The sequence below is a fragment of the Macrobrachium nipponense genome, chromosome 18 (assembly GCF_015104395.2).
Source record: "Macrobrachium nipponense isolate FS-2020 chromosome 18, ASM1510439v2, whole genome shotgun sequence".
Lineage (NCBI taxonomy): Eukaryota > Metazoa > Arthropoda > Malacostraca > Decapoda > Palaemonidae > Macrobrachium > Macrobrachium nipponense.
Genome location: NC_087211.1, coordinates 70,079,585 through 70,096,133, shown reverse-complemented (window position 1 = coordinate 70,096,133; position 16,549 = coordinate 70,079,585). Strand labels below are relative to the sequence as shown.

Sequence of the window (16,549 nt, the reverse complement as noted above, 5' to 3'; positions counted from 1 at the left end):
ATGTATGATTGGATGGTTTATGACATGGTTATACCCACTTGCTAGGCAAATGAAGTGCAGATTCGGACTTAGTGGACTTGGCTCAGGGGTCTTTGGTGATTTTATATAATTCATCATATCAATACTTATTCAAAAAAAAAAAAAAATTCACTGTACCTACTATTCCAAAATTACCTCTCTTTGTTACCTTTCAAGTAATGCATATAGTCTTTTCATGATGATTATACAAAATCCTCATTCGCCATATTCCGGTTATCAATCGAAAGTGAATGCAAAGAAAACCCTCTAACAATTGGATCTGTGTTTAACTGCACAGAAATCTAAACTTTTTTGATTACTTTCGGTGTGATAGACAAATACACTTGCCCCAGAATGTGACCTGTGGATGTAGCTGAAAGACGAGAATAAATTCTCATCGTAGTGATATGAGTTATTGACCCTGAATTCTCTAAACTTACAAGAATCTATATATAAATGTAAACTTGATATAAAATACATTTTCGAGATATTGGGTAGAACCTCGAAGGACCAAATTCCGACAATTCTTGAATCACTATTAGTTAAAAAGATTGTTACCCAATTAAAGGCCCTGTCCTCTGTCAACACTCCGCACCTTTTGTGATTGTTCCTGGAACCCCAAGATGGCTTTGATTGTCACTCGAACTTTCTTTCACATTAACAATATATGTTGGCTTTCACTTCTGTACGTTTACTGTACTTTTGTTAGTTTTAATCCTTATTGAATTCTTAAATTAAATTTTTGTCTGAGTCATCGTAATGTGTGCAAATTTATTTGTCTTTTTAGCCTTGAAAATGAGACATTTGTGGTTCAAGAAACGTCTTGTTTGTCCTTCTACAACTTCTGACAAGCTTCAAGCTTCTGATAAACAAGTCGATTATATATATATATATATATATATATATATATATATATATATATATATATATATATATATATATATAGAATAGATAGATAGATACACACAAAGGACATAATAACATCTAGTTAAATTTTGTTAACCTCTTGGCTTTAGAATAAGCCTGAAATAGCCGAAGAACCTCGTCAGCTCAAAACATCAAATATCACAATGATGCTGCAGTATATTTATGATTCTGCCTTCTCTCCTGCGTGTGAAAATCAGGAAGCGCCCGAGGCACTTCCGGTATGCTGCGCCGAGCTCTGGGAAATACAAAGATTTTGGAATGTTGGAAATACATCCGTGTTACACATCACAAGCAGTGTGCGGAAGCGAGGTTCTTGATAAAATAGAGGTAGGTTGTTTGACGCTTGATTAAATAAACGGAAAGAGTGTTTGCGTTGCACAGGCCGAAGAAAACCATAAATTCTCGCCTGTGTTGCATCATAGTGTGTTGCCTCTCGCTGTCTCGAGAGAAACTAAGAGAAATATAGCAGAATTAATTTGTGAGAACAAAACGGGGTGTATCGAGAGAAAACGAAAATGTTAGATTACTTTTAAACGTTCTGTTTAAAAATATGAATAAATGAATTGAATTTCTTCGTAAAAACTGAATCTTTTTTCTTCATGACTTTTGACGAAGAAAGGTAATTTAAACTGTAGTAGATCAGGGAGGAGGTATATAAGGTTGTATAAGTGATTGGACTTTGGATCCAAGAGTGAATAAAAACTGAGTCTTTTAAAGAATTCTGAAATGTGCTTCAGTATAAGAAAATTGTCGGTCAAGAGACGATTGCTCATAAATATGCTATGGATAGAGTAAATGCCAATTAAAGCGTTTGTTAAAATAGCATAATCGTAGAGAATAATTGGAAAAGGAGAGTTAATGAAATGGTGAGGTTTGTTGAATGCATAGGAGAGTAGAGCAAACTGCAATTATGGAAGAGCAAAGGAAATAGTATAAATCTGAAAAAGATTTTGTAAATAATTGTTGAGGATGCAGGGAGGACCAATAAAAAATAAAGAATGACAAGCACCAGGAACTGATGAAGTTACAACTGAGATATGAGGCTTGGTGTTGACCAGTTTAATCAAACGAATGCCCAGGTTGTGTAAGGATATGTCTGGATAATGGCGTCTTACCGAAGGGATAGAAATAACTTGGAATTACAGAGCATGACACTAAGTGGAGTATAGAACGTTTTAGTGGTATTATCAAATAGAATTTCTGAAAAAAGTTTTTCAAACGGTAAGGAGGAAGAGGAGGAGGAGGAGGAGGAGGAGGAGGAGGTATTGAAAAGCAGGGTCCTTAATCAAACACACGCATGACTTGCCACAAGAGAGAAATGAATGGTCCGGTGTGCAGAGTGCCAACTCACTGCCAGTCAGCTATCTGCATTGGTGCATAAAGCTGTTATTGATTTGGGAGTCCTAAGCACTGCGGATCGTCCTCGATTTATCAATCAAAGAATAAATTGACAGAAACTTTAGCATTGTTTTGCTCACGAGGATCTACTACCAAACTTGTGCACCTGATCCCCTTTGGAGTAGTAGTTCCAGAAGGTGCTGCCCTTCAGATCTCACTCTCTTTTGTGATGAGGATGATTCCTTATGCCTTTCTACACAATAGATATGGGCCACTACAATCGAGCAACCACTAGGTACCTAATTTAACATTCAGATCGTCAGAAACGAAAGTGGGTTTGATGGATTACGATCAAAATCATTCTGCTCCGACCAAGATGTTGAAACCAGGCCATCTCATTAGTGAAGGAAGTGTTATAGCCATCAATCTAAGAAAGAGAGAGAGAGAGAGAGAGAGAGAGAGAGAGAGAGAGAGAGCGATGAACTAATGAGCGTCATAAGATGACGTGATAATTCAAGGGTAAGTTCGACTCTAGAGTGCTTCATGGTCAATGGCACCGTTAATTTACTTGAACTTCGGGTGTGGCTGGCCGGGGGACTTACCCGAAGGAAAAGGACAACTCTTGTGGTGTCCTTTCGTATATATAAAGGACGTTATGGAACCTGACTGGTATAACGCAAGCAACCTCCGTCCAGCAGAGATCCACTTCTTAAAAGATAAACATGAGATCTTTGGTAGGAAGGAAAAAATGTGTCAGGTCACATTTAACACACATTCGTTTATATATATCAATGGCTGTGGTCTTAATTTTATTTGTAAAATTAATTAAGGCTTTTTCAGTAAAAATCTCTGAACATATTAAAAATTCTAGTTATATGCAAACCAGTTAATCTGCAATGTCTGTCTTATGTTTTTATTAAAAAGCTAATAAATCTGACATTAGAAGAAACTCACATAACTACATAAAATCTCTCTCTCTCTCTCTCTCTCTCTCTCTCTCTCTCTCTCTCTCTCTGTCGTTCTTTTAATAAGATTTATTTGATAATCTCTCTAGTTCGCCGTCCTGTTGGTAGCCTTAGTGGCTGATGCTGCTCCCGGAATCGGTTATGGAGGTCTTGGAGGACTCGGCGGACTGGGCTATGGAGGCCTTGGACTCGGTGGTCTAGGCCTAGGCCTAAACGGAGGATATGGTGGTGGATACGGTGGCTACGGAGGTCTCTTAGGCGCTGGTAACTATGCCAACGGCTACAGCCATTCCGATGGTTACAATCATGGAAACCATATCCTGACAGGCTACGGAGGATCCGGTGGGCTGAGCCATGGCCATCTTAACAAACACTTCCTCGGGAAGCGAAGTGCTGATCCTGAACCTGTAGTAGGCCTAGGAGGACTTGGAGGACTTGGCTATGGAGGCCTTGGACTTGGAGGTCTAGGCTTAGGCCTAAACGGTGGCATCGGTGGAGGATACGGTGGCTACGGAGGTCTCTTGAGCGCTGGAAACTATGCCAATGGATACAGCAATTCCAATGGGTACAGTCATGGAAACCACATTGGTAACCAGTACGGGGGACTAGGTGGGCTGTCCCATGGTCATGCCAATTTGCTGGGAAAGTGAAGCGCTAACCCTTGACCTGTATCTGAATGAGTCCTCATACTGACCTTTGAAAGAATTTATCGATGAATCAAATCAACGATTACGGGTATAAAAGAAACATGAGTGCATGTTCAGCTGACGTATTGTACATTGAGAGTTTATAAACAATATAGTTTTATCTTTGCAGCAAAGTTGAAGTATTTTTCTATTTCCTTTACCTTGAAACATCTGCACATATTAAAATAGAATGTCAAGAATATCAGGGTTAAATATATGGTGATGACTTTACAGATAAGATATGATTATATTCCGAATGCTGGCATTATTCTCTTCTATTTAAAATGATTCATTTTTCTCCATGATAACAGAATTACTCGGAGACTAAATTTCCACACCTAACAAGGCGTCAAAGGGAGAGGGTTTGCGGGAGTGGTGGTGGTGGGGGGGTGTCCAGGCGGCGCGAGCAAGGGTGACAAAACTCATTAGTGATATGGTCAGGTACTATGTTTACAATAAAGATAAAGATTTCCATTTAAATATACTTGCTTCCTTAAAATTTAAGCATTCAAAAATTTCTGTTGTCTTGCCAAAGGAAACTACATAGGAAACCAGTACGTATGATTGGGTGGTTTATGACATGGTTATACCCACCTGCTAGGCAAATGAAGTGCAGATTCGGACTTAGTGGACTTGGCTCAGGGTCTTTGGCGATTTTATATAATTCATCATATCAATACTTATTAAAAAAATCACCGTACCTACTCTTCCAAAAATACCTCTTTTTGTTACCTTTCAAGTAATGCATATAGTCTTTTCATATTGAATTATACAAAATCCTCGTTCGCCATATTCCGGTTATCAATCGAAAGTGAATGCAAAGAAACCCTCTAACAATTGGATCTGTGTTTAACTGCACAGAAATCTAACCATTTTGATTACTTTCGGTGTGATAGACATATACACTTGCCCCAGATGTGACCTGTGGATGTAGCTGAAGACGAGAATAAATTCTCATCGTAGTGATATGAGTTATTGAACCCTGAATTCTCTAACTTACAAGAATCTATATATAAATGTAAACTTGATATAAAATACATTTTCGAGATATTGGGTAGAACCTCGAAGGACCAAATTCCGACAATTCTTGAATCACTATTAGTTAAAAAGATTGTTACCCAATTAAAGGCCCTGTCCTCTGTCACACTCCGCACCTTTTGTGATTGTTCCTGGAACCCCAAGATGGCCTTGATTGTCACTCGACTTTCTTTCACATTAACAATATGTGTGCTTTCACTTCTGTACTTTTACTGTACTTTTGTTAGTTTTAATCCTTATTGAATTCTTAAATTAAATTTTTGTCTGAATCATCGTAATGTGTGCAAATTTATTTGTCTTTTTAGCCTTGAAAATGAGACATTTGTGGTTCAAGAAACGTCTTGTTTGTCCTTCTACAACTTCTGACAAGCTTCAAGCTTCTGATAAACAAGTCGAAAAATTATATATATATAATATATATAATATATATATATATATATATATATATATATATATATATATATATATAATTAGATAGATAGATAGATACACACAAAGGAACAATAATAACATCTAAATTTTGTTAATTTTTGTAACTTGGCTTTAGGATAAGCCTGAAATAGCCGAAGAACCTCGTCAGCTCAAAACATCAAATATCACAATGATGCTGCAGTATATTTATGATTCTGCCTTCTCTCCTGCGTGTGAAAATCAGGAAGCGCCCGAGGCACTTCCGGTATGCTGCGCCGAGCTCTGGGAAATACAAGATATTTTGGAATGTTGGAAATGCATCCGTGTTACACAGATCACAAGCAGTGTGCGGAAGCGAGGGTTCTTGATAAAATAGAGGTAGGTGTTTGACGCTTGATTAAATAAACGGGAAAGAGTGTTTGCGTTGCACAGCCGAAGGAAAACCATAAATTCTCGCCTGTGTTGCATCATAGTGTGTTGCCTCTCGCTGTCTCGAGAGAAACTAAGAGAAATATAGCAGAATTAATTTGTGAGAACAAAACGGGGTGTATCGAGAGAAAACGAAAATGTAAGATTACTTTTAAACGTTCTGTTTAAAAATATGAAATAAATGAGAATTCTTCGTAAAAAACTGAATCTTTTCCTTCATGACTTTGGAGAAGAAAGGTAATTTAAACTGTAGTAGATCAGGGAGGAGGTTATAAGGTTGTATAAGTGATTGGACTTTGGATCCAAGAGTGAATAAAAACTGAGTCTTTTAAAGAATTCTGAAATGTGCTTCAGTATAAGAAAATTGTCGGTCAAGAGACGATTGTTCATAAATATGCTATGGATAGAGTAAATGCCAATTAAAAGCGTTTGTTAAAATAGCATAATCGTAGAGAATAATTGAAAAAGAAAGTTAATGAAATGGTGAGGTTTGTTGAATGCATAGGAGAGTAGAGCAAACTGCAATTATGGAAGAGCAAAAGGAAATAGTATAAATCTGAAAAAGCTTTTGTAAATAATTGTTGAGGATGCAGGGAGGACCAATAAAAAATAAAGAATGGACAAGCACCAGGAACTGATGAAGTTACAACTGAGATAATGAGGCTTGGTGTTGACAGTTTAATCAAACGAATGCCCAGGTTGTGTAAGGATATGTCTGGATAATGGCGTCTTACCGAAGGGATAGAAATAACTTGGAATTACAGAGCATGAAACTAAGTGGAATATAGAACGTTTTAGTGGTATTATCAAATAGAATTTCTGAAAAAAGTTTTTCAAATGGTAAGGAGGAGGAGGAGGAGGAGGAGGAGGAGGAGGAGAGAGTGGAGGAGGAGGAGGAGGAGGAGAGAAGGAGGAGGAGGAGGAGGAGGAGGTATTGAAAAGCAGGGTCCTTAATCAAACACACGCATGACTTGCCACAAGAGAGAAATGAATGGTCCCGTGTGCAGAGTGCCAACTCACTGCCAGTCAGCTATCTGCATTGGTGCATAAAGCTGTTATTGATTTGAGATCCTAAGCACTGAGGATGGTCCTCGATTTATCAATCAAAGAATACATTGACAGAAACTTTAGCATTGTTTTGCTCACGAGGATCTACTACCAAACTTGTGCACCTGATCCCCTTTGGAGTAGTAGTTCCAGAAGGTGCTGCTCTTCAGATCTTACTGTCTTTTGTGATGAGGCTGCTTCCTTATGCCTTTCTACACACTAGATATGGGCCACTACGATCGAGCAACTACTAGTTACCTAATTTAACATTCAGATCGTCAGAAACGAAAGTGGGCTTGATGGATTACGATCAAAATCATTCTGCTCCGACCAAGATGTTGAAACCAGGCCATCTCATTAGTGAAGGAAGTGTTATAGCCATCAATCTAAGAGAGAGAGAGAGAGAGAGAGAGAGAGAGCGATGAACTAATGAGCGTCATAAGATGACGTAATAATTCAAGGGTAAGTTCGACTCTAGAGTGCTTCATGGTCAATGGCACCGTTAATTTACTTGAACTTCGGGTGTGGCTGGCCGGGGGAGTTACCCGAAGGAAAAGGACAACTCTAGTGGTGTCCTTTCGTATATATAAACGACGTTATGGAACCTGACTGGTATAACGCAAGCAACCTTCGTCCAGCAGAGATCCACTTCTTAAAAGATAAACATGAGATCTTTGGTAAGAAGGAAAAAATGTGTCAGGTCACATTTAACACACATTCGTTTATATAATATATTAATGGCTGTGGTCTTAATTTTATTTTTAAAGATAATGAAGGTTTTTCAGTAAAAATCTCTGAACATATTAAAAATTCTAGTTATATACAAACCAGTCAATCTGCAATGTCTGTCTTATGTTTTTATTAAAAAAAATAATAAATCTGACATTAAAAGAAACTTTCACATAACTACATAAAATCGCTTACTTTTATCTCTCTCTCTCTCTCTCTCTCTCTCTCTCTCTCTCTCTGTCGTTCTTTTAATAAGATTTATTTGATAATCTCTCTAGTTCGCCGTCCTGTTGGTAGCCTTAGTGGCTGAGGCTGCTCCCGGAATCGGTTATGGAGGCCTTGGACTCGGCGGTCTAGGCCTAGGCCTAAACGGAGGATATGGTGGTGGATACGGTGGCTACGGAGGTCTCTTAGGCGCTGGTAACTATGCCAACGGCTACAGCAATTCCGATGGTTACAATCATGGAAACCATATCCTGACAGGCTACGGTGGCTCCGGTGGGCTGAACCATGGCCATCTTAACAAACACTTCCTCGGGAAGCGAAGTGCTGATCCTGAACCTGTAGTAGGCCTAGGAGGACTTGGAGGACTTGGCTATGGAGGCCTTGGACTTGGAGGTCTAGGCTTAGGCCTAAACGGTGGCTTCGGTGGAGGATACGGTGGCTACGGAGGTCTCTTGAGCGCTGGAAACTATGCCAATGGATACAGCAATTCCAATGGGTACAGTCATGGAAACCACATTGGTAACCAGTACGGGGGACTAGGTGGCCTGTCCCATGGTCATGCCAATTTGCTGGGAAAGTGAAGCGCTAACCATTGACCTGTATCTGAATGAATCCTCATACTGACCTTTGAAAGAATTTATCGATGAATCCATACAAATACAAATTGACGCTTACGGGTATAAAAGAAACATGAGTCCATGTTCAACTGACGTTTGCTGAGAAAGTGTTTCTTATTGTACATTGAGCTTATATAGAAAAATATATTTTATCTCTGCAGCAAAATTGAAGTATTTTTCTTTCTATTTCCTTTACCTTGAAGCATCTGCACATATTAGAATAGAATGTCAAGAATATCAGGGTTAAATATATGGTGATGACTTTACAAATAAGATATGATTATATTCCGAATGCTAGTATTATCCTCTTCTATTTAAGATTACTCATTTTCCCTCAAAATAAAAGTCAATCACTTGAAGACTCAATATCTACGCCTGACAAGCATCAAATATATATACTTCCTTAAAATGCAAGTATTTTACAGATTTCTGTTGTCTGGATTAGCCCCCAGAGTACTTGGCTATATAGGCCTTGGACTTAGTGGACTTGGCTTAAGGAATTTGGCGATTGATGATTTTATATGATCCATCATAATAATACTTATTAAAGAATTTGCTGTGCCTACTTTTCCAAAATTACCTGTTGAACTAGTGCATATAACCGTATTATTTATGATGAATTATTAAAAATCATCAATTGCCATATTCTGGTGATTCACAAAAAGTTAATCCAAAAGAAACCCTACAATAACTGGATCTGTGTAAGCCCTTTGATGACCTTCGGTGTAATATACAAATACACTTGCTCCACAAGTGACCTGAGGACTTATGGCTGTTGCACAAGGAAGTAGCTGAAGCTGAGAATAAATTCTCATCGAGGTAATATGAAGTACTGAACCCTGAATTCTCTAACATACAAGAACCTATATATAAATGTAAACTCATAATCAAATATGATATGTCCGAGTTAATGGGGAGAACCTCGAAGGACCAAATTCTGACAATTCTTGAATCATTATTTGTTAAACAGATTGTTCCCCAATTAAACGCCCTGTCCTCTTTCACTCTTCGTACCTTTTGCGAGTGTTCCTGGAACCCCAAAATGGCATTGGTTGTCGCTCGTCTTTCTTCCTACTTAACAATATGTGTGCTTCCTCTAGGTGGGCTGTCCCATGGTCATGCCAATTTGCTGGGAAAGTGAAGCGCTAATACTCGACCTGTATCTGAATGAGTCCTCATACTGACCTATGAAAGAATTTATCGATGGATCCATACAAATTCAAATTAACGCTTACAGGTATAAAAGAAACATGAGTGCATGTTTAACTGACGTCTGCTGAGAAAGCGTTTCTTATTGTACATTGAGAGTTTACAAAAAAATATATTTTATCTTTGCAGCAAAGTTGAAGTATTTATCTTTCTATTTCCTTTACCTTGAAACATCTGCACATATCAGAATAGAATGGCAAAAATTTCAGGGTTAAATAAATGATGATGACTTTACAGATAAGATATGATTACATTCTGAATAGAGGTATTATTTTCTTATATTCTAGATTATTCATTTTCCCCATGATAAAAGAGAAACACTTGTAGACTAGATATCTATACACCTGACAGGTGTCAAATGGAAAGGGGTGGCGTGGAGTGGGGGCGGGGGCGGAGGGGTAGCAAAACTTATTAGTGCTATGGTTAAGTACTGTTTATAAAAAAAAAATAACGATTTTCCTGATAAATACACTTCCTTCTTTGAAATTTAATCATTTAACCAATTTCTGTTGTTTTTCCAATTCAGTTTCCAATGGAAACTGCATTAGAAACCAGTACGTATGATTGGGTAGTTTATGCCGTGTTCATACCCACCTGCTAGACAAACGAAGTGCAGAATCGGAGCCTAGATTAGCCCTCAGAGGACTTAGAGTACTTGGCTATGGAGGCCTTGGAATTAGTGGACTTGGCTTAAGGTATGTGGCGATTGATGGTTTTATATCATTCATCATAATAATACTTATAAAAAAATTCGTTGTACCTACTATTCTTAAACTACCTCTTCAACTAATACATATAACATATTTTTTATGATGAATTATTCAGAATCATCAATTGCCATGTTATGGTTATTGACTAAAAGTTAATCCAAAAGAAACCCTACAATAACTGGATCTGTGTTTAAAAACACAGATACGTAAGACCTTTGATGACCTTCGGTGTAATATATAAATACACTTGCCCCAGACCTGAGGACTTATGGCTGTTGCACACGGAAGTAGCTGAAGCTGAGAATAAATTCGCATCGTGGTGATATAAGGTACTGAACCTTGAATTCTCTAATATACAAGAACCTATATAAAAATGTAAACTTATTATAAGATATGATATTTCTGAGATATTGGGTAGAACCTCGAAGGACCAAATTCTGACAATTCTTGAATCATTATATTTGTTAAACAGATTGTTCCCCAATTAAATGCCCTGTCCTCTGTCACACTCCGTACTTTTTGAGATTGTTCCTGGAACCCCAAGAAGGCCTTGATTGTCACTCGACCTTCTTTCACATTAACAATGTGTGCTTTCTCTTCTGTATTTTTACTGTAGATTTGTTAGTTTTAGTTCTTATTGAATTTTTAAATTAAATTTTTGTCTGAGTCATTGTAATGTGTGCAAATTTATTTGTCTTTTTAGCCTTGAAAATGAGACATTTGTGGTTCAAGAACCATCGGCGATTGTAATAAAGGTATCTAATTTCGACTTGTTTGTCCTCCTACTTCTGATATATATATAATATACATATATATATATATATATATATATATATATATATATATATATATATATATATATATATATATATATATATATATATATATATATATATATATATATATATATATATATATATATGAGGGCCTCAACCACAGAGTTGTAAACGCCACCCCCACCAATATTGAGTTAGGCGTACCAGTAGATTTGGCAACGTTTCCTCTGTCTATTTGTTGCATTTTTATGCTATTCAGGAGTTTCAAAAAGGTCGAAATCCCTACTTGAGCAGTAGGAATTATCGATTTTGTCTACATGAATGAACGTTCTGTCGCGCGGAGGTTACAGCCTCATAAGATCTCAGTTAGAAACACAAGGACGTACGTGCTCAGCTCAAGAGTGAGCCAATGAGAGCGCACGTCACTAAGCGGGTAATCAGTTCTAAGCAAATCAGCATTTTTCCCCATGAGGCTGGCCGTAAGTGTCGGCCAATCACCGCACAGTTTACATTCACCCACCTCCCCTTATTTCAAAGGCAAGTTCTTGAAGTGGATGTACAGTATTTTCATGGTGAGTACAGATTAAAACATTTGCTTTTCTTAGAGAATTAGTAGTGAGTGTAGTAGTATTATTTTTCTATAATTTTTTTGTGTTTGATTATTATTATGATATTGGTGATGATTATTTTAATGGCTAAACATTATGATGATAGGATGTTATCATGGTCAACATCATCAATACTAATATTACCGTATTATCATTATTATTTGCTATTATCATTAATAATATTATTATCAATACTCCTATTATTATTATTATTATTATTATTATCAGTATAAAACCATGATTGTTATACCACGAAAGTATTTTCATGGTGAGTAACATTTTATTATAATTATTATTATTATCAATATTATTTAACCAATATTACTGTATTACCATTATTATTGATATTATTTTTTATATATATTTTTTTAATATAATCATCATCATCATTCATCATCATCTCATCATCATTATTATTATTATTATTTATTATTATTATTATTATTATTATTATTATTATTATTATTACATCTATTGCTGTTTATAACACGAATATAATAACACTTATTATCCTTTTACACATTTAATTATGGTTTAAGTGCTGTTATTTATAAAATATACACTAATGTGGGGGGTTAGGCGTACATTTTGAATGCTAGCGCACAAGCGCACCCCGCAATTTTTTTTTTTAATTTTCACCAAAAATTTATAAAGGGTAGGGCTTTCATAAGAACTTAGTTTAAATCAATATCTTTCTTAGAAGCAGAGTAATGAATGCTAGACTTTGAGGGCAATTTACTCATTTTTTAAAAAAGTGGCGTTTACCACCTTGTGGTTCTGAGGCCCTCATATATATATATATATATATATATATATATATATATATATATATATATATATATATATATATATATATATATATATATATATATATATATATATATAATGTGTATATAGAAAGATACATAGATAGATAGACAGATATGCACAAAAGACAGAATAACATCTAGTTAAATTTCGTGAACCTCTTGGCTTTAAAAGCCTGAAATAGCGTAAGAACCTTGTTAGCTCCAAACATCAAATATCACATTGATGCTGCAGGATGTAAGTCTGCCGTCTCTCCTGCGTGTGAAAATCAGGAAGCGCCCGAGGCACTTCCGGTATGCTGCGCCGAGCTCTGGGAAATACAGGATATTTTGGAATGTTGGAAAAGCACCCGTGTTACACAGATCACAAGGAGTGTGTGGAAGCGAAGGTTCTTAACAAAATAGATGTAGGAGTTTGACGCTTGTTTAAATAAACGGGAAAGAGTGTTTGCGTTGCACAGCAGAAGGAAAACCAGAAAATCTCGCTTGTGTTGCTTCATAGTGTGTTGCCTCTCGCTGTGTGGGGAGAAACTTGGAGAAATATGACAGAATTCATTTATAAGAAGGTGTTACCCTCCTGATCATATTGTCTTTTGTGATGAGGATGTTTCCTTATGCCTTTCTACGCCCTAGATATGGGCCACTACAATCGAGCAACTACTGGGTAGATAATTTAACATTCACATCGGCAGAAACGAAAGTAGGCTTGATGAATAACGATTAAAATAATATTTGCTACGACCAACATGTTGAAACCAAGTCATCTCATGAGTGAAGCAAGTGTTATATCCGTAATTCTACGAGAGAGAGAGAGAGAGAGAGAGAGAGAGAGAGAGAGAGAGAGAGAGAGAGATGCACTAATAAGACTCAGAAGATGGCGTAATAATTCAAAGGTAAGTTTGACTCTGAAGTGATTCATGGTCAATGACATCATTAATTTACTTTAGCTTCGGGTGTGGCTGGCCGGGGGACTTACCCGAAGGAAAAGGACAACTCTTTGGGTGTCCTTTCGTATATATAAAGGACGTTATGGAACCTGACTGGTATAACGCAAGCAACCTTCGTCCAGCAGAGATCCACTTCTTAAAAGATAAACATGAGATCTTTGGTAAGAAGCAAAAAATGTGTCAGGTCACATTTAACACACATTCGTTTATATATATTAATGGCTGTGGTCTTAATTTTATTTTTAAAAATAATGAAGGCTTTTTCAGTAAAAATTACAAATTCTAGTTATATACAAACCAGTCAATCTGCAATGTCTGTCTTATGTTTTTATTAAAAAAACTAATAAATCTGACATTAAAAGAAACTTTCACATAACTTCATAAAATCTCTTACTTTTATCTCTCTCTCTCTCTCTCTCCTCTCTCTCTCTCTCTCTCTCTCTCTCTCTCTGTCGTTCTTTTAATAAGATTTATTTAATAATCTCTCTAGTTCGCCGTCCTGTTGGTAGCCTTAGTGGCTGAGGCTGCTCCCGGAATCGGTTATGGAGGTCTTGGAGGACTCGGGGGACTGGGTCACGGAGGCCTTGGACTCGGTGGTCTAGGCTTAGGCCTAAACGGAGGATATGGTGGTGGATACGGTGGCTACGGAGGTCTCTTAGGCGCTGGTAACTATGCCAACGGCTACAGCAATTCCGATGGTTACAATCATGGAAACCATATCCTGACAGGCTACGGAGGATCCGGTGGGCTGAACCATGGCCATCTTAACAAACACTTCCTCGGGAAACGAAGTGCTGATCCTGAACTCGGATTAGGCCTAGGAGGACTTGGAGGACTTGGCTATGGAGGACTTGGACTTGGAGGTCTAGGCTTAGGCCTAAACGGTGGCTTCGGTGGAGGATACGGTGGCTACGGAGGTCTCTTGAGCGCTGGAAACTATGCCAATGGATACAGCAATTCCAATGGGTACAGTCATGGAAACCACATTGGTAACCAGTACGGGGGACTAGGTGGGCTGTCCCATGGTCATGCCAATTTGCTGGGAAAGTGAAGCGCTAACACTCGACCTGTATCTGAATGAGCCCTCATACTGACCTTTGAAAGAATTTATCGATGAATCCATACAAATACAAATTGACGCTTACGGGTATAAAAGAAACATGAGTGCATGTTCAACTGACGTTTGCTGAGAAAGCGTTTCTTATTGTACATTGAGCTTATATAGAAAAGTATATTTTATCTCTGTAGCAAAATTGAAGTATTTTTCTCTCTATTTCCTTTACCTTGAAGCATCTGCACATATTAGAGTAGAATGTCAAGAATATCAGGGTTAAATATATGGTGATGACTTTACAAATAAGACATGATTATATTCCTAATGCTGGTATTATTCTCTTCTATTTTAGATTACTCATTTTCCCTCAAAATAAAAGTGAATCACTTGAAGACTCAATATCTACGCTTGTCAAGCATCAAATATATTTGCTTCCTTAAAATGCAAGTATTTTACAGATTTCTGTTGTCTTGCCAATGGAAACTGGGATGCAAACCAGTACGTATGATTGGGTGGTTTATTCCACGGCCATACCCACCTGTTACGCAAAAGAAGGGCAGATTTGGAGCCTGGATTAGCCCTCAGAGGACTTAGAGTACTTGGCTATAGAGGCCTTGGACTTAGTGGACTTGGCTTAAGGAATTTGACGATTAATGATTTTATATGATTCATCATAATAATACTTATTGAAAAATTCGCTGTGCCTACTTTTCCAAAATTACCTGTTGAACTAGTGCATATAACCGTATTTTTTATGATGAACTATTAAAAATCATCAATTACCATATTCTGGTTATTCACTAAAAGTTAATCCAAAAGAAACCCTTCAATAACTGGATCTGTGTTTAAAAACACAGACATGTAAGCCCTTTGATGACCTTCGGTGTAATATGCAAATACACTTGCCCCAGACCTGGGGACTTAAGGCTGTTGCACACGGAAGTAGCTGAAGCTGAGAATAAATTCTCATCGTGGTGATATAAGGTATTGAACTCTGAATTCTCTTACATACAAGAACCTATATATAATGTAAACTTATTATAAAATAGGATTTTTCTGAGATATTGGGTAGAACTTCGAAGTACCAAATTCTGACAATTCTTGAATCATTATATTTGTTAAAAAGATTGTTCCCCAATTAAACGCCCTGTCCTCTATCACACTCCGTACCTTTTGAGAATGTTCCTGGAACCCCAAGATGGCCTTGATTGTCCCTCGACCTTCTTTCACATTAACAATATGTGTGCTTTCTCTTCTGTATTTTTACTGTACATTTGTTAGTTTTAATCCTTATTGAATTATTAAATTAAATTTTTGTCTGAGTCATCGTAATGTGTGCAAATTTATTTGTCTTTTTAGCCTTGAAAATGAGACATTTGTGGTTCAAGAAACGTCGGCGATTGTAATAAAGGTATCTAACTTCGACTTGTTTGTCCTTGTACAACTTCAGACAAACTTCTGACAAACAAGTCGAAAAATTATATATATATATATATATATATATATATATATACATATATATATATATATATATATATATATATATATATATATATAATAGATAGATAGATAGATAGATAGATACACACAAAGGACAGAATAACATTGTTAAATTTTGTGGACCTCTTGGCTTTAAAATAAGCCTGAAATAGCGTAAGAACCTCGTCAGCCCCAAACATCAAATATCACATTGATGCTGCAGGGTATATATGATTCTGCCTTCTCTCCTGCGTGTGAAAATCAGTAAGCGCCCGAGGTTCTTCCGGTATGCTGCACCGAACTCTGGGAAATACAGGATATTTTGGAATGTTGGAAACTCATCCGTGTTATACAGATCACAATGAGTGTGCAGAAGTGAAGGTTTTTAATAAAATAGAGGTAGGTGTTTGACACTTGATTAAATAAACGGGAAAGAGTGTTTGCGTTGCACAGCCGAAGGAAAACTAGAAATCTTGGCTTGTGTTGCATCATGTTGTGTTTCTCTCGCTGTGTCGAGAGAAACTTGGAGA

At 37.0% G+C, this 16,549-nt stretch overlaps 3 protein-coding genes across 4 annotated transcripts; all 3 read left to right on the top strand.

The window, feature by feature from the left end:
• Positions 1-2,947: 2,947 nt before the first annotated feature.
• Positions 2,948-4,068, top strand: LOC135196812 (acanthoscurrin-2-like). The gene is made up of 2 exons (XM_064223602.1): positions 2,948-3,017; positions 3,338-4,068. Exons 1-2 carry the CDS (start codon positions 3,006-3,008, stop codon positions 3,896-3,898), a joined length of 573 nt encoding a protein of 190 aa, XP_064079672.1. The 5' UTR covers positions 2,948-3,005; the 3' UTR covers positions 3,899-4,068.
• Positions 4,069-7,463: 3,395 nt separating this feature from the next.
• On the top strand, positions 7,464-8,596 carry LOC135196811 (acanthoscurrin-1-like). The gene is made up of 2 exons (XM_064223601.1): positions 7,464-7,536; positions 7,867-8,596. The coding sequence occupies exons 1-2, from the start codon at positions 7,525-7,527 to the stop codon at positions 8,392-8,394; spliced, it is 540 nt and encodes a 179-aa protein (XP_064079671.1). The 5' UTR covers positions 7,464-7,524; the 3' UTR covers positions 8,395-8,596.
• Positions 8,597-13,582: 4,986 nt separating this feature from the next.
• Positions 13,583-14,739, top strand: LOC135196810 (acanthoscurrin-2-like). 2 transcript variants are annotated; one of them, XM_064223600.1, is made up of 3 exons: positions 13,592-13,647; positions 13,977-14,034; positions 14,068-14,739. In XM_064223600.1, exons 1-3 carry the CDS (start codon positions 13,636-13,638, stop codon positions 14,535-14,537), a joined length of 540 nt encoding a protein of 179 aa, XP_064079670.1. In that variant the 5' UTR covers positions 13,592-13,635; the 3' UTR covers positions 14,538-14,739. The 2 variants fall into 2 exon arrangements, with proteins under 2 accessions (XP_064079669.1, XP_064079670.1); XM_064223599.1 differs by having other exon boundaries at positions 13,583-13,647; positions 13,977-14,739.
• Positions 14,740-16,549: the final 1,810 nt, after the last annotated feature.